The 18,334-nt window shown below is 37.8% G+C and overlaps 1 protein-coding gene across 6 annotated transcripts in view; it reads left to right on the top strand.

Annotated features, from left to right (window-relative positions):
* The window catches only part of DMD (dystrophin), a 1,890,745-nt gene that overhangs the window by 312,984 nt on the left and 1,559,427 nt on the right, over positions 1 to 18,334 (top strand). For all 6 annotated transcript variants that reach the window (XM_066356826.1, XM_066356825.1, XM_066356822.1 and 3 more), the window contains one exon: positions 14,706 to 14,793. In XM_066356826.1, the coding sequence (XP_066212923.1) occupies positions 14,706 to 14,793 (88 nt within the window). The remainder of the gene's footprint in view (positions 1 to 14,705; positions 14,794 to 18,334) is intronic.

Here is an 18,334-nt window from a genome sequence, read left to right as displayed (position 1 = left end):
GTTTGCAAGTTTTCTTCCTTTAAGATTTTCTTTGTTGATTTTAGAGAGAGGAGAGAGAGCGAAGTGGGGAAGAGCGGAAAGCTTCAACTCATAGTGTAGTTGCTTCTCATATGTGTCTTGACTGGGCAAGCGTGCGGTTTCAAACCGGTGACTGCAGCATTCCATGTCGACACTTTATCCACTGCACCACCACAGGCCAGGCGGGACTGTTTGGGAGTTTTTATTCCCTACTGAGACATTATAGTTTTGTCCTTCACCATAGGGGTTTTTATTAATTTAATAAAAGCTACTTCATCTTTAAGAACATTATCAGGGCTATGATTTTTCAACTTTGACACTTATAAAGCATCATTTTTATCGTACTTCACTTTATTGCACTTCACAGATCCTCTTCTTTTCACAAAGTGAAGAAGGTAAGACTGTCCTCCACCAGCAGAAAGATTAGGACTCCGTTTACCTGCAGCTCCCTTTATCGTGGCCGTGTGCGAGCAAACCCGCGTATCTCTGAGGCGCGCCGGTGCTCTGTAAGAGAATCTCTAACAGACACCGGCACCACTCTGCACTGGGCAGGCTAAAGAAACAAATACTCTAAATGTCAAGCAGGCTGAGCTAGAGGAAGGTCGGCTTCAGGAATTACAAAATCTATTCTATTTTTACAAATACAACACTACCTCAGAAGCAAGTTAATACTTGCTGTGGGGTTAGAACTTTTGGAGAACCAAAAAAGAGAGCTTCCGGGAAAAAGAATCAAATTTTTAGGCTGCTTGAGGACAAGAGATGATTTCATCAACATTTCTCAGAGTTTGTTATTTATAAATTAGAAATTTATTTTGAATTTATTATTAGCCTTATACAATAGTCTGTGATCAGCATAATAATACTGTTATAAATAGTTTCAAAAAATAAGAACTATGATTACATTGTTAATATTTTAGTTTGAAAATTAAACTGAAGAATAATGTGTACTAGATAGTAGAAAAGTAGCAAAATGTCTTACTTCATCAAAGTATACTTATTTGAAGGTATATCTTTTTTTAGGATCTTTGAGAGAAATTCTATGCCTTGAAGATTACTTAGTGAACATGCCCTCTAAATACTTTGTGAGGTTTATGTGACATATTTGACAACTGACAGTATAATGCTCTTGGGGCAGACATTTTGTTAGCTAGTTAAAAAAAAAATTCCCATAGATTTAAGAGGAAGAGGGAGCCTGACCAGGTGGTGGTGCAGCGGATAGAGCATTGATCTGGGACACTGAGGACCCAGGTTTGAAACCCTGAGGTCATCAGCTTCAGCTGTGGGCTCATCCAGCTTGAGCAAGGATTTGCCAGTTGGGTGCAGGATCATAGACATGACCTCCTGGCCGCTGGCTTGAACCCAAGGTCACTGGCTTGAGCAAGGGGCCTTTCGCTCAGCTAGAACCCCCCAATCAAGGCACATATGAGAAGCAATTAGCGAACTAAAAAGCCGCAACTATGAGCTGATGCTCCTCATCTCTCTCCCTTCCTATCTGTCCCTCTCTTCCCTTCACACACACACACAAACAAAAAAAAAAAAAAAGGAAGGAAAGGAAGAGAGGGAAGGAAAGATAGAGGCATCAGCTCTCTTTGTTCAATTTAGTTCTGCACTCATTGGTTTAGTCTCCTGTGTACTATGACCAGGGATTGAACCTGTGACCTCAGCGTGCTGAGATGACATTCTAACTCCTGAGTCCCCTAGCCAGGGCCTATTAGCTAATTTTTTTTTTTTTTCATTTTTCTGAAGCTGGAAACAGGGAGAGACAGTCAGACAGACTCCTGCATGCGCCCGACCAGGATCCACCCGGCACGCCCACCATGGGGCGACGCTCTGCCCACCAGGGGGTGATGCTCTGCCCATCCTGGGCGTCGCCATGTTGCGACCAGAGCCAGTCTAGCGCCTGAGGCAGAGGCCACAGAGCCATCCCCAGCGCCCGGGCCATCTTTGCTCCCATGGAGCCTTGGCTGCGGGAGGGGAAGAGAGAGACAGAGAGGAAAGCGCGGTGGAGGGGTGGAGAAGCAAATGGGCGCTTCTCCTGTGTGCCCTGGCCGGGAATCGAACCCGGGTCCTCCGCACGCTAGGCCGACGTTCTACCGCTGAGCCAACCGGCCAGGGCCTAATTTTTTAATTGATCTGCTTAACTGTCTATCATCTTATTTCTGCATCTGAAAACAGCTTTGATCAAGTAGGAAAATTGAGTCCCAGCATCTAAGGAATACAGAAATAAAAATTTCCTGTTATTGTATGGTTATCTAGAAGTAATTTGCATTTAATCAATAGTGTCAGCAATGACAGACAAAAAGTGCAAAGAAAAAGTGTACAATATTGTATGAGTGGTTTTCTAATGCCTCGTGAGTCACCTTTATCAACTTCTACTCTCTCGTTTTTTGAAATAACATCATTCTTAATTGCCCACTAAAACAGGACATAAAATGATTTACTTCGACATTTCCTTCAGGCTAAATATAATGTATATGTATTAAAAATCCTTGAGAGAAATACATAACGATGATGGATGTGCAGTTTTGGTGTACATTAATTTTCTTACCTCTTCACCTGTCAGTTTATGTAGGTTATTTTGAACACCTGGGAGGCTGCCTTATGAACTTGAGTGCTATTAATTCATTTTTAGGCACCCATTAAAAATAGCTAAATTGTACTTTCTTTTCTGTTTACTTTATGCCTTCACTTTCAAGTGCTTTCAGCCAATTAGTGTGTCCTAGGACATTATCAGTTCAATTTTATATACTTTTAAACCTAACATAATGTGTTCTTCTCCATTAAGCATGTGCTCTATACATATAATTAACATCATGCACTGACTTAAAAGTTGAATTCTAGGGGACATTTCTACTCAAACTGTGGCCCCTAGATAGCCAATATTGGCATAATCTGTGAGTTTGTTGGGAATTTGGGATTTCAGACTTAATGAATCAGAATTTACATTTAAACAGGATCCACAGGTCATTTGCAAACGCGTAATGATTTGAGAATCAGACAAGCACAGTCAGGACTTGGTCCCCCTTATTTAGAAGCACCTTCACTCATTCTGTTAATATCCCCACAGTTCAGACTGTCTAGCTGATGAACAGGTCTAGCTACTCAACTTCTTGAATTGAGCACATAGCAATATTGTAAGTTAGTAGTTCAAACACAAAACGAACTTGCTGACCACAAGGTGATACGATAAGGTGTCTGAGTAAATAGGACCTGTACAATGTGCTCTTGAGAAACTTCCTACCAGCTGTTGAGGCCGACAGGCCTTGGGGTCTTTCTGGGTCCTCTGCTTATTGGCGCCCATGCCAGATTCACTTTTCACCTATCCTTTAGCCAGGTTCTGGTGGAATCTGCAAGCCAATTCATTCAACTTGATCTTCTCCCTCTTAGCTATCTGTACAACCCTGTGTCTTCATCTCTGTGCTCTCTCTTCTCACTCTCTTTCTCTGCCTAGTTTGCCTTACTTCCCAGGGCCAGTTCCAGAGAGTACCACTCTCTACCGAAGAAAATCTGTTCCTTTGTGTTTCATGCCTGGGGGCCATCTCTCACTCATCAGTGTCACAGTCTTGGCCACCCACGTTGTGCCTTTATCCTTACCCATCTCAGCCAGGTGGCCTGTCCCACTGTCTTCAGAGCTTCCGTTTCCCACTTATCCTCAATCCAGCTTCCCACTTGCTCAACTATGCTATGGATGGTTCACTACCAGTGAGTGAAGGTGCTTCTAAATAAGGGGGACCAAGTCCCGTCATTTCATTTCTGAAATAGCACACTTTAACGGCCATCGCTACTTCTCCGTGATTTTCCTGCCTCCCTAGGAAATTTTATCCTCAATTTCTCTCCACAATTATTTTGACTTTTTTATGGTTCTCCTAAGCATTTCCCCACCATGTACAGTTGATGACTTTCCCTCTTGATTTAATTAAGATAATATCTCACAGATTAGGTATGTTTGTGCTCATATAGTCCCCCTTTTCCCTTCTGCCTTCATGGAACAGGCTGTGCTTTGGTTAGGCATGGCTAGTGTGTATGTGTGTGTGTGTGTGTGTGTGTGTGTGTGTGTGTGTGTGTGTGTGTGTTCTTCATGTCCTCACTGTCTGTATCCCCACTCAGTTATATCTTCAATCTGTCTGTGTTTGGGGTCTTTATCATCAGCCTTTAATCGGTCTGTTTTTCCATCTTGGAGAAAATCCTCCTCCCCTATGACACATATGAATACTTTTGTGCCTCATTTTGCTCCACTTTTCTGTGAACCTCTTTATCTTTTATGAAATTCTTTCTTCCCTTGGTTTGTGGGATGCCACTATCTGCTGGTTACCTTTTTTTATTATTTGTTTTATGTATTTTTTTTTACATTTTTGGCCAGTTGTTCTGTCTCTGTAGTTCTTCCCTTTTTTTTTCTTCTCTGGATTATCCTCATTCCTTCCCATTCAAACACAGTCCATTTTCTGATGACCCACAAATATGTACCTTTAGCTCATGTGTGTCCCTTAAATTTCAGGTTAATATATCTAATTGCTTATTGCACACCTTTAATTGAATGTTTGCCTGAAAACTTAAACCTCATTATCTCCCTAACTCTCATTTAATCCTTCTCTTTCCTTTCCCTCTTCCAACAGCCCAATCCAGAAACCTGATAGCTACGCTAGGTCACGTATATTTTTCACTACCATTCACAAATCCACCCTTTGAAAAGTTCAATTAATCTCGCTCCCTTACCAGCTCTTGAAACTGTCTAATTCTCTCTCTTCCCATCACCACAACCCTCATTAAAAATTACATGGTGGATCACTTCCCTTTAAAATGATAATCCCTAGCAGGTCTTCCCTGTTACTAATGCATTTTTTAGACATTTTCAGATCACTTCTGCCAAAGTGAACTTATTGAAAGAAAAGTATTATCCTGCTATGCCTCTGTTATATGCACTTGAGAAAAGAACAAGGAGCCCCTAATACCCGGGAGCTAGCTTGGCACTTCAGTTAGGCCTGGGAGTTACTGGATGCTGCACTAGAGCTTACAGCTGGTCTGTGATGCTCTGTTGTTGGATATGAGCTACAGCTAACAATGCCAACATCAGACAAGGCCACTTCATGATCCTGACAGATCCAGAGGAAAACATGTCCACTTTGTGACTGTATCTCAATACTGCAAAAATAATAGCACTGTCCAAACTACCCAAAGGGACAAAATATCTCCAGCTTTCACTAAAATGGCAGATTATGCTTCCTTGCTAATCATAGCTTTATTCTCTCTACATTCTTCATGCCATCTAGATAAAAAAATTTAAAGATATCCAATCATAGCATTACCCTCACTTCCCTACATCATCCAATGAAAGGCACAGCCCTGCTTTCTGGACCACAGCATCACCTTCACAACCCCAATGTCTATAAACCCTTTTTCCGTTCTCTTAGAGACATACCCTCTTAGTTTCCTGTTTCCTAGCATCTCTCTCATTGCAACAAGTAAATCACCTAACTTTATTGATCTGCAGGCCTGTTCCTGGTGGCCTGGAGCTGGAAGGCTCTGACGAAGTCATTGTCTCATGTTGCCTTCATAAATAACAACTACCATGATTAAGTCCTGTTTTCTTATCCAAACTAACATCTGGCCATTGTTACATTGCTTAGATTCTTGGTTTCTGAAAATTAGGGGCTGGGGTTTAATTTCTTTTCTATTTATTTTTTCTCCCTTCCCTTCCCTTCCCTTCCCTTCCCTTCCCTTTTTCTTTTCTTTCTTTTTCTTAAGTTTAGTTGGGTTTTAGTATGGCAATACCTAATTAATATAGTGCCTGGTACTGAACACAGTTAACGTTTGACTCTATAAAGAAGTGATTGTGTGTCAGTTCTGCAGGCTCATTTTAAGTCAAGGTCTGATATGAGGAATTTAACAACTTCTAAATAAACATTCGAGTGAATAAATTAGTTTTTCTGTCAAAGGGCAAAATTCCATTATAGAATGTTAAATGAATAGAAAACTAATTGCTTCTAAATTCAGGGTAGGACTCTAGGGAATCTGGAACTTACTTTTCTATTAATTAGAGAAGATCTCATGAAAAGAAGAGGCTTTTAAGAGATGCTGATAAAGAAGGAGGAAGAGAGGTTATAGAGTGTTTTTAATCAACTTATTAAAGAATTAGGAAACGTCTCTTTTCTGTATACTTTACTTGAAAGTTAATTATTTTTTTCTTTATATTATTATGCAACTCAATTGCCTTTTATTTTTCACTTGAAGGTACACAATGTAGAATTAATAATTTCCTGATGATCTCTAAGGATTTTCATGAGCCCAGAATGCATTTTTTTTTTTTTGTATTTTTTCGAAGTTGGAAACGGGGAGGCAGTCAGACAGACTCCCGCATGCGCCTGACCGGGATCCACCCGGCATGCCCACCAGGGGGCAATGCTCTGCCCATCTTGGGGCGTCACTCTGCCACAGTCAGAGCCATTCCAGTGCTTGAGGCAGAGGCCACAGAGCCATCCTCAGCGCCCGGGCAAACCCTGCTCCAGTGGAGCCCTGGCTGCAGGAGGGGAAGAGAGAGACCGAGAGGAAGGAGAGGGGGAGGGGTGGAGAAGCAGATGGGCGCTTCTCCTGTGTGCCCTGGCCGGGAATCGAACCTGGGAGTCCTGCACACCAGGCCAATGCTCTACCACTGAGCCAACCGGCCAGGGCCAGCCCAGAATGCATTTTAAAATTAACAATACATTCCTCATGGAGTGGTTCATTGGTGCCTTTGTTTAGCTGCTCTATTCTTTACTTGAAATTATATGTAGTACATAATTTACAATCTGAGCAGTGTCTTCTAAACATATGATGTTATATTGAATATATATTGAGTAAAGTGTTGAATATTCTCCACGTTGATAAGCATAATTTCAAAATGTGTCCTATTATGAAATAGATATACTTTTAGAGTAAAAATATTATATGTGTGTATGTAGAGCCACATATGCATATGCAATAAAACAGATCTATAGGGAAATGTAGACAGGAAAGCTGGGTGAGTTTTCTGAACACAAGGATCAGAGAAAGATAATATCTAGGGCAGAGATGTCTGCATGATGAAGGCAATTTCAAAGAGGTATTTTTAGTTATTGGTACTTAGTGCTATAAGAAGCGTTGTATTTTGTCAAGAAAAAAACTGGTACCTTTCATGAATGAACTTTCTGTATAAGAGATAGGACTGAAACCCAAATGTAGATGTTTAAATTAACATTGAAGGTGAACTGTACAGAAGAAAAGGGATGTCCTGGTTGAAGAGCATTCAGATGACACCCTTGTACGTGAAAACAAAGGGAAGAGTTAATATACATAAATGTAAATGGCCTGACCAGGCAGTGGCACACTGGATAGAGTGTCGGACTGGGACGCAGAGGATCTAGGTTTGGCGCATCTGGCTTGAGTAGTGGCTCACCAGCTTGAGCACGGGGTTTGCTGGCTTGAGCATGGGATCATAGACATGACACCATGGTCGCTGGCTTCAGCCCAAAGTTCCCTGACTTGAAGCCCAAGGTTGCTGACTTCAGCAAGGGGTCACTCGCTCTACTGTACAACCCTCCCCATTCAAGGCATACATGAGAAAGTAATCAATGAACAACTAAGGAGTTGCAATGAAGAATTGGTGCTTCTCATCTCTTTCCCTTCCTGTCTGTCCTTATCTGTCCCTCTCTCTGACTCTGTCTCCGTCAAAAAAATGTAAATGGGGAGAGAGATTGTGAGATCACATGAATGTAAAATAAATAGGAATCAGAGCCATGGAAGAAAGACAGTGAAGATGCTTAAATATATATTTGAAAGATACCTCAGAAAAAAATAAACGTTAAATTTCTGAGACCAATAAAATGTTATACGCTAGTGATAATGAAGCATTCTGATATGTAAGCATAGCCAAAGATTTTGCACAATCTGAAAATGCAGGACCGACTTTATTAATGTGCTTTAAAATATAATATTTTCTACGAGCCAAGTGGGAATATTTGTTTATCTACTAATTGAGTCAAAGGAATGCTGGTTAGTACCATGGCCAAGGATCATTCCAATGTCTTTGGTTCAGGATAGTTTATACTCCCTCTAATTTGTTCACTATTATTTTTTTCATTATTCTATAATGTCATTTTCTCCACTTTCTTTTCTACCAAGGTAAGATTTTATTAAGGTTGACTTAATGAATTTTATATGTTACTATTTGTTTTCTATTTGGGTAATTGTTATTACTGCTATCAACACGTTATAAAAGTCCTGTTTGATGTGCTCAACTCCTAAATGACGGTGTAGTTTTTAGAAGACTGTTATTTAATCCATCTTTACAGAGCTTGCAGGCCCCAACCTCATGGGCTGCTTCTGTGAGCACTGTATATATAGCTACCAGGATTTTTCATTCGTTACAGCTTTGTAAAGCATTTTAACTGTGGGTGGAAGAGAATATAATGGTGCATATGGAGGCATTATGCTATAATAGATCTCACCTTACTGTGCATCTACTATGTACCAGGCTCTGTTCTAGGCACTGGACATAGTGTGAAGAAAGAAATACTTGAGAATACTCTTTTTTTTTTAAGTGAAGGAGAGAGAGAGAGAAAAATAGGAAAAGACAGACAGAAGGGAGAGAGACAAGAAGCATCAACTCATAGTTGCGGCACCTTAATTGTTCATTGATTGCTTTATCATATTTCCCTTGATCAGGGGGCTCCAGCTGAGTTAATAATTCCTTGCTCAAGCCAGCAACCTTGGGCTTCAAGCCAGCAACCTTGAGCCCCAGCCAGCAACCATGGGGTCATGTCTATGATCCTGTGCTCAAGCCAGCAACCCCATGCTCAAGCTGGCTGAGTCTGTGCTCAAGTTGGTGACCACAGGGTTTTGAACCTGGGTCCTCTGCGTCCCAGGCCATTGTGCCACCACCTGGTCAGGCCATGAAAATACTATTATTGATCAATGTCACCCCATTAAATTTAATTTTGAAATAAAGAAAAAGAAATCCATGAAAATACTAGACATTACACAGTTTGTATTCCAGTGGAGAAGGTGAACATTAAGCAAGATTAATACATAGAACACGTAGAATGTTATTTACCAATGCCAAATATAAAATTAAAGGAGGCATGAGGGCTAGGAAGTGTTGTGTAGATTAGTGGAGTGGAAGGTGAAGCAGGCCTAACTGAGAAAGAGATGTTTAAGTAAAGACCTAAACAGTGAGGACTTTATTTTAGGATATGCGAGGTAGGAGTATTTTAGCCAGAGGAGGGGTAAATGCAGAATCCTGAGACAGGAGCATGCCTGCAGTGTTGGAGGACAACAGAAATTGCCAGGAGCTATGTAATCAAGGTGCTCAGCAGCAGGAGAAGAGATCAGGGAGGGTAGGCAGGTAAGGTCAGCTGGGGCCATGGTTAGAATTTGGGCTTTTCCTCAGAGTGAGAAGGGAGGTTATCGGAGAATTGAGCTGACCAGTAAGTATTGTGTCTAACTTCCTTTGCTGTGCTAAGAATATATCATCAGGGCACAAAGATAGAAGTAGAATCCCCATTTAGTAGATTATGTTGAAACATCTAGAACCCTGAGAGATGATGGGGTCTTTTGACTAGTGTAGCAGTGAGCACAGCAATGGTTGCCTCATGGATGTGTTTTGAGGTTAGAGCCAACAGGATTTTCTGAAGGATTGAACGCGGGGTTAGAGAGACGGAGAAGAGTCAGAGAGGATTGTAAAATTTTAGTCTGAACAAATGGAAATACACATCACACCCTTGGACACGAGACTTAGAGTTCATTGAAATGAGGAGCCAGTAGAGGAGATAGAGTAAGGCAGTTTTTGAGGTAGAAGAAAAATTCTCTGTGCTTATAGCTAGGAAGCCAAATTAAGAAATATTTCTAGGATGTACCCTCAGAGTTAAAGTATGTTAAATAAGCAATGCCTGAGAATCAGCTGTTGAATATAATAGCGTAGAGGCTAATGGGGACATTTATAATAGCAGTTTTGATGGAGCTGGGGAAACAGATGTGAGGGATAGTTTTTCCTCCTTTGTAATGGGACCAGTTTTTACTTAGCAAGGTAGACGTGTGGAAGGCCAATTTTTCTCCTTGGTGTCACACGATTCTTTCTTTCTTTCTTTCTCTTTCTTTCTTTCTTTCTTTCTTTCTTTCTTTCTTTCATTCATTCATTCATTCATTTATTTTTAGATAGAAAGAGAGAAAGTCAGAGAGGGACAGACAGACACAGGAAGGGAGAGAGATGAGAAGCATCAGTTCTTCATTGCAGCTCCTTAGTTGTTCATTGATTGCATTCTCATATGTGCCTTGACTGGAGGATGAGGCTACAGCAGAGCGAGTGACCCCTTGCTCAAGTCAGCGACCTTGCGGTCATGTCTATGATCCTGTGCTCAAGCCAGCAACCCTGTGCGCAAGCTGGTGAGCCCACGCTCAAGTAAGCGACCTTGGGGTTTTGAACCTGGGTCCTCTGCATCCAAGTCTTATGCTCTATCCACTGTGCCACCGCCTGGTCAGACCACACATTTCTTTAGAATAAAGGATATGCCTTCCCTTTTCCAGAACCTTATTTCTCTCCAGATTTAGTTTTTGGTGGTTGTATAATTTTTATTTTTTCTGTAGTTTTACGATATATCTTTGAGAGAATACAGAAGTGTTAGGAACTACTAATCAGACCAATTTTAAAACAGAACTTCATATATTTCATTTGAGAACAAATGCACGTATGGTCAGATTCAGGAAAAAAAGGGTTTCAGTTATGGTTTTTTTTTTTTTTTTCAACTTCTTCAACACTCTTTGCATGTTGTTTTTTTTGGAAACTTCTCACACATTTCTGTCAGCAAGATGCTCTATTCCGCCTGGTGTTAGTTTTTCCTTACCTTGTTTTGAAGATTATCGAGATCGTCTTTCATAGAATGACCACATGTGCTAGTTTGTCTGGGACATTCTCAGTTTGTGTTGTTCCATTTGTCACAGCTCAGTTATTTCTAGCTTCCCATTTTACTACAAAAATTGTCCCAAATTATATATGAAGAGGATATAAACAGGAAGGAGAAGCAGGCCTAGCTGGGGAATAAATTATATGAAGAGCTTTCTCTCTTCTCAGAATCCCTGGAGGGCAGATGTCTATATTATTATTTTACATAGAATATATCGAGGCCCAGAAAGGTCGGATCACTTTGTAAATGTCAAACGGGTGGTGAGCACTGGAGACAGAATTCAGAGCAACTGAGAACAGTGGGGCTCCCAAACTTTTCATTATCCTCTCGGATGTCTCCTTGCTTACCCTACATGGTCTCATTTGAAATCAACCAGCTCCAGCTGTGTCTGAAATAAAATGTTTTTTGGACTCTTCACTGTCTTTAAAGTGATGTTACTTAACAGAACTCCCTATTATCTAAACATTGACAACTGTGTAGAAAGGCCTGTAGCTGCTGCTTCCTGGGGTCTGGTCTCAATTTGTGTACCAGTTACTCAGTTTGTCTATAACACACATCTGGCAATGGGGGACAGTAACTGAACTATACACAGAGTTGCCAATCAGCTTATAGGTTGTCAGTGTCCATTCTAAGTCACCAGGCATTCCTTCTGATTTGGTACCCATGATACAATAATGGTTAAATACTTTGAGTATTCCTCCTGACTGCATTCAAACCATCAAGTCACCTTTGCTATGAGTTGTAGCCAGATATGTTCAAATCTATTTGATTAATTTCCACTGAAATACTACTCAAAGCAGCAGAGTATGTTTGAAAGAGAGCTGAACATTTAAATAGGTGATCAGGGTTCTAAATGGTATTGAAAACTTGCTACTTCTTAGATCTTGGGGAGATGACAATCTCATCGATGCTGTTTTTTCTTGTGTAAACTAGGATAACATAATGCTGCTTCCGTCTATCTGACAGTTATTGTGACGTGCATATGAAAAAAATACATAAACTGTAATTTGGTAGACAGGATAAGAAACTTCATTTTTATCATGGTTATGTCACTGTTTGTAAATATTCACAATCCTCTGTTACCTCACTTTCTTCTTTTGTTAAATTGGGAGAGCAATAATTCCAACTTCGTGGATTATTGTTTTGTTGTAGTGCTTATTGTTGCTATTTACATTAGAATTACTGGAATAATGTGGTTAACCAAACCAGCTCTTTATATTTTAATGTTACCCTGATATATTCAGTTGCAAGTCTGTCTGTTAGTAATACAAATTGATTAATCCATTAAATTCTTAGAATAAAGAGATTATGATCATGACATTTAGAAGGCCATTAATACTTTATTTTCATCATTTATGAAGACAACATGTTTTTCTGATTCTACTCTATATAATTTCATGTTAAAAACCTCAGTGTGAATAAAATAGAAACAACTCTAATAGGAAAAGATAAGTCTAAAACTCAAAGAACAGCAGTTTAGTCATTGTTTTTATTGTTGTTTTGTTACAATGTGTTTTTCTTTTTTCTGTCTCTTTTATTTCTCTATATTTTATGATAGAGTTGAAATTTTGGACACCCAAATTTTCCTGTCATCCTTGATAGTTGAGAATATTATATTTTTAGTTAGAATGTGCTTACTCTTTCTAAAGTGCTCCGAGTCCTTTAGAAATAGAATTTACCATTTACTGGAGAACCAATTTAAAGTACTGGAAATCAGACATGCCACTAAGCTGCTCAGGACAGAGAGTTTACAAGACAGAGGTTGGAAATTAAGAAATTATGAATTTGGTAGCTTCACCTAGGTTCTAACCATTAATAATATGTTGTGGCTATTTTATTCTCATGGACTTATCAGTTCAGCTACCAAGTTGGAACCTTCCATGGTTGTCCACATGCCTGTGTAAACAATTCAGTAATTTCTGTGTGAAAATGACTTTCAAGATGGGCCAGAAAGTTCACCTGTGAATTGGTGTGGGATCGGGTACATGGAATCCCCAGACACTACTGTGTGTGTGCCTTGAAATTTTCAAGTAGAATCCAGGATATCAGTCAATGTGAGTCTGTTACCTTTGCAGGTTGTGGGTCTGAGTTTTTATTTGCTGTGCTTGACAGCATAGTGTACAATGTATATTTTCTAGTTAAGCTAGAGGTACTTTTAAAAAGACTGTTACTCTATAATGTTTAATTTCACTTGTCATTTATTTTGCTAAATTTTAATGAGTATATTTATTGTGTATTACATTTTTTCCTGATTGGATACATTGTATTTTCTATCAGCTCTTGAGCTTTTTGCATTCTTGACCTTGAATCCAATAATCCTAGTTCATGAAACTTTAAAAAAAAATGTTTTAAAAGCCTATATGTAATTGCGGTTCTTCTTTAAATTGGAGAATCTTTTCAAATACTGAAAATAATTGCTTGGTAAATAGTTAGGTCTCTGAATGTATGTATTCCTAATGTTGCCATATTACTTATATCTATATTTATGACTATCTATTTTTCTCCTGTCTATCTTTAACTATTTACTTTCAAATGGAGGACACTGGGTCCATACTATAAAATTGACACTCGACACATGTGACTTTTTAAATGTAATAAATAAAAGTAAATTTAAAATTAACTTCCATAGTCACCTTTGCCATGTTTCATGCGCTCCAATCCAGATGTGGCTGGCGGCTGCTGTATTGGACCATGCAGATGTAGAATGTTTTCACCCTTGCAGAGTCTTCAACTGAATAATGAGAGTGTGCATAGATCTATTATAAGTTCTTCCATTTGTGTGTACTCCAATATTACACCTTGAAATATTTGTTTAAGTGCCTATGAATCTAAATAAATTTTTGAAAAATAGTCTAACATAGAATAGCCTTCTACCACAAACTCAAGAGAAATGTTTGGATAACATCGTTAATCCCAGAAGTATTGCTATTACTATATGTTAATTTCATTATAACTTGCTTTTTCTCTGTGGGTAGGTATGTTTTCGGACATATATATTGCTATAGTTACATATTTTTAATGACCATATTAATATAGTTATGAATCATCGTTTAAAATGTATGTCTCTGTAGTACATTATTGGCTAAGCTCAACAGTATCAAATACTGGTTTGGTTTCATTTCAATGGGGTTTTGTTATTCAAAAGTTATCTATGGATGGGAGAAATGAACGAAGAAATTTAAAAAAGAACTTTTGAAACTGAATTTATTTCCCTATAAATGGGAATACTTTGCCAATTTAGAGAGATAAGTTAACTCGCATTTTTGTGCTTAGATAAATGTGTTTTTCTAAATTAGTCATGCTAGTATACTTTTTCCCATTGTATATACTTACTGGATTTTCTATTTGACTTTTATTACAGAATATATTCTTTTGTCATGAGGAGTAATTTCAGGGGTGTATATTTTAAAGACAAATTCCATTTTTATTGCCTGACACTTAATCTTTTCATTGTTTGTTGTAATTTGCCTTTGCTGCTGCTTTTCCCCCCTTTTTTTGCAGTCTTTCATGATAATGCCTCAAAAACTATTCCATAAACAAGAGTTACGGGTAGAAATCTCATTAGAAATAGTAGCGATTCAGTATAAAAATGGCTTGTGCTTTCATTGACATTTTGATGCTTCTGGTGCTAAGAAACTTGAGAACAAATCTTTAGATTCACATGATAAACTGACAGAGGGGAAAATCTGAAAGCTTGAAAGGGCAAGTAGAAGTATAATTGCTGTGTAGCCTACAAATCCTTGTACTGAAATGCTCACCTTTGCTCTCATGCTGCAGGCCATAGAGCGAGAAAAAGCCGAGAAGTTCAGAAAACTACAAGATGCCAGGAGATCAGCTCAGGCCCTGGTGGAACAGATGGTGAATGGTAATTACACGGAGTTGATTCCGATAATCTTCTTAGGGATTTGATAAACACATAGGTTCATATTTATCAGCTGAATTTTATCAGACAAGCACTCCCTGAATGCAAATTTAAATTAAAGTGAGCTTTTGAGCTTTTTATTATTCTTTTTTAATGCTAAGGAAATTATTAGAGGAAATTCAACTTTGAGTCTGATCAAAGGAAATGGGATATGATAGAATATTTGATCAAACTGTTGTAGAGAAATTAATTTGAATGTGAATCCTGCTTGCATTGGTCCAAATAATATAAGAACACAAGGTTTGCAGAAATAATGGAAAATCTAAGCAATCATATAATATATGTGAAGTGATTATAATCTGACTTTACATCATTCTTGCAATGTATTTTTCCCATAGACTTACAATATGTGGAAGGTTTCAATAGCATTTACAATAATATATTTGACATTTATGTTGTTTTAATTTTTTTCAGTCATTTAAAAAATGTCTCCTATGGGGAACTTATATATATATTTAAAATTTTGACTTTTTTCGAGTGAGGTAAAAATAAAAAGCTCACAGAACTTTTGTTTTTCTTTTTAAGAGTGGGTTAAAATTAATCTGTGCCGTCACTTAGGACCTCAAAAGCTGTCTGACAGATGTGCTATTGACATCAGTTGTGAGCAAAAGTCTTTTGAATTTTCATTGTTCTGCTGTGTTCAGATATAATTAATTTATGAAAAGCAGGGAGCAATACTATTTCCAAACAAGGTTATTTTTTCATTTTTCAAAGAAAATGTTCACAAAACTATCACAACCAAATGTAACAGTGTTTTTGTCGTGCGTGTCAGTTTTTTCCTGAACCTGCCTACATTTTAGGGCATGGATTCTATGTATGAACTATTTTTTGCCTTAATTGCCAGGTTGACATTAAAAAGCCGCTGATCTTCCTAGGAAATCAATTCATTTTCTAATTAGCCCCAAGACTCTATTTGGTTAAAAACATAAACAAACAAATATGACAACTGAGGATTGGGTTAGATGTTAATGCAAAATATTAAAACTTTGTCACTTAGGTACCTGTTGCTGGATGGTTTAACTGATGAGTTTGACAACAGGATATTCATGTTAAATAAAATATGATCTAAATTTTTTTCCTCTAGCTGTTACATAATTTCCCCCTAGGGTCTACATGATCGCTTTTTAAAATTTTGACAAGCTGTTGCAAAGTATATACTTTTAAATACTTGCATTTTATAATCAAATATCAGGTATGCTTTAAGATAATCTGATAGTAGCATAGAGTGAATTATATATATAATATATATATATATATATATATATATATATATATGGTAATTGAAACCACCAGGATTCAAATAATCATATGATGAGTGATAATATCATTTTCTCGATTATTGCTCTCATAGCTCTAACTTTTTGAGGCATGGAGAAAAACCAGGATATAAATTAGGTCCTTAATAAATATTAATTGACTGATTCAATTCTATTTAGCAAAGCAAAATTAAGAAAGTAATTGAAAAGATTTCTTTGGTAATTTTGGTCAGAAACTAATGTTTCTGAAAAAGAAAATGCCAGCCTGATCTGTGGTGGCACAGTGGATAAAGCATCGGCATAGAATGCTGAGGTCGCTGGTTCGAAACCCTGGGCTTGCCTGGTCAAGGCGCATATGGGAGTTGATGCTTCCTGCTCCTCCCCCACCCTCCTCACTCTCTCTCTTTCTCTCTTTCCACCTCTCTTCTCTAAAATGGATAAATAAAATATTTAAAAACTAATGCCAACTTGTATAGAAAACAAGGAGAGTAAAGGGTGGTAAGGGCTTAATGGGAGACATTCTTCAATGATCGACCATATTCATCAAATTTTAAGCTTACGTGTTATACCAGTGAAGATAAAGTTTACCTGATAAGTGCTTAGGCTCAAGTTGAGGCTATAACTAGAGCACAAATCTGCTGCTCCATTCAGTCAAACAAAGTAGGTTCAAAGATTCTAACTTCTTTTTGTTCCTTTATTTGTTGTGGTCCTTCAAAGAACAAGTTGCATCATATTTAAATTACGTGATCATTTGTGCCAGTTGTGAGTTAAGCCAGATATACCATAAGTGTCTGGAGGACCTATCTAGGTAAATTCCACGGACCTCTCACCCTAACTTACACTAGCTCCACTAGCATATAGCTGAAAACTGGAGTTTACTGGTATGGTTCAAGAAGCTGAGAGGCAACTGAGGTTTCTCTAAGCTAGGCTTCCCAACAGTTAGCTTAGTAAAGTTCTGAAATTTACAAGCTCAGAATTTCCTTTCTCAGGTTTGCGCTATGACATTATGATAAAACTCTTAACCATAAATGACACCTATATTCTTGTCCTTTCATTTATAGAAAGGAAAATGATAACTGAATTATGACACTTGATTCAAAACCTCATATAAAAGTCTGTGGCTTCTAACAACATTATATATCTTGTTCTCAAAAATTAAGATCATTCTGGTAGTGTTATATGAAGCAATTAATACAAATATATGTATTTGTATTATATATAATATATATTTTATATATTATGTATATATGTATAATATAAATGTTTATATATATATATATTGTATGTGTGTTTTAATGTGATAACATTTAACATAGTGGAAAAATATGTATTAAGAATATAATAAGTACAGCTATTTTGAAGAAAGTACTTCTAAACTACATTTCATATGCATACATAGAGCGAGAACTAAATTTTCTACTTAAAATAATTTACTGTAAGATTAGGGTACTTTTCTAAAATATCTACAGTGATTTTGGAACTCTTGACCCCAAATGGTATATCAGACATATTTCCCAATCACATTTGGCCATTTCTAAATATCTACTGAAAGAGTGAATTTGTAGCACTAATTAACAAATACAGAAACAAAATCTGTAGTCCCAAAGGCGACTTCTGGAAAGAATTTAAGAAAGGTACTGAGAAATAGTCAATGGGCTGGGGTCTCAAGATTGTTCAAAGCACAGAGTTTGCCCTGCTGCCAATGTAGAAGTAGTTTGCATTTGATGTTGTGAAGTTTTGTTGAAAATCACTTGTATGTCCTGAAAACACTACTTTGCATAACACATGTTCAGTTTTGTGCCGTCACATAGAAGTTATGAACATTTTGAAGATAATTTTCATTTTTCTGTACCTTATCAGATGCAGTTATGTGCCGAATATTCAATATAATAAAATTTTAATATTAATGATATTATTTAATTGTGAATTTTACAGTGAAATGATTTCTATTTGAAGAATATGCAGGGATTCAGTAAGAGAGTCTTATAAATTTGTTTGGAACTTTTTTTAAACAAAAAAAAGAAAGTTGCATAAATTATTTGAATACTTTTTCTTTTTTTTTTTTTTTAAGTGAGAGGATGTGAGACAGAGAGATAGGCTTCCACATGTGCCCTGAGCAGGATTCACCCAGCATGCCCCTTACTGGCTGTGCTGTGCCCATCTAGGGCTGTTACTCAGCAACTGAGCTATTTTTATCACCTGAGGCAGAGGCTCCATGGAGCCATCCT

Source organism: Saccopteryx leptura, chromosome X (genome assembly GCF_036850995.1).
Source record: "Saccopteryx leptura isolate mSacLep1 chromosome X, mSacLep1_pri_phased_curated, whole genome shotgun sequence".
Lineage (NCBI taxonomy): Eukaryota > Metazoa > Chordata > Mammalia > Chiroptera > Emballonuridae > Saccopteryx > Saccopteryx leptura.
The sequence above is the reverse complement of the archived record's forward strand: the minus strand, read 5'-3'. Positions and strand labels throughout refer to the sequence as shown.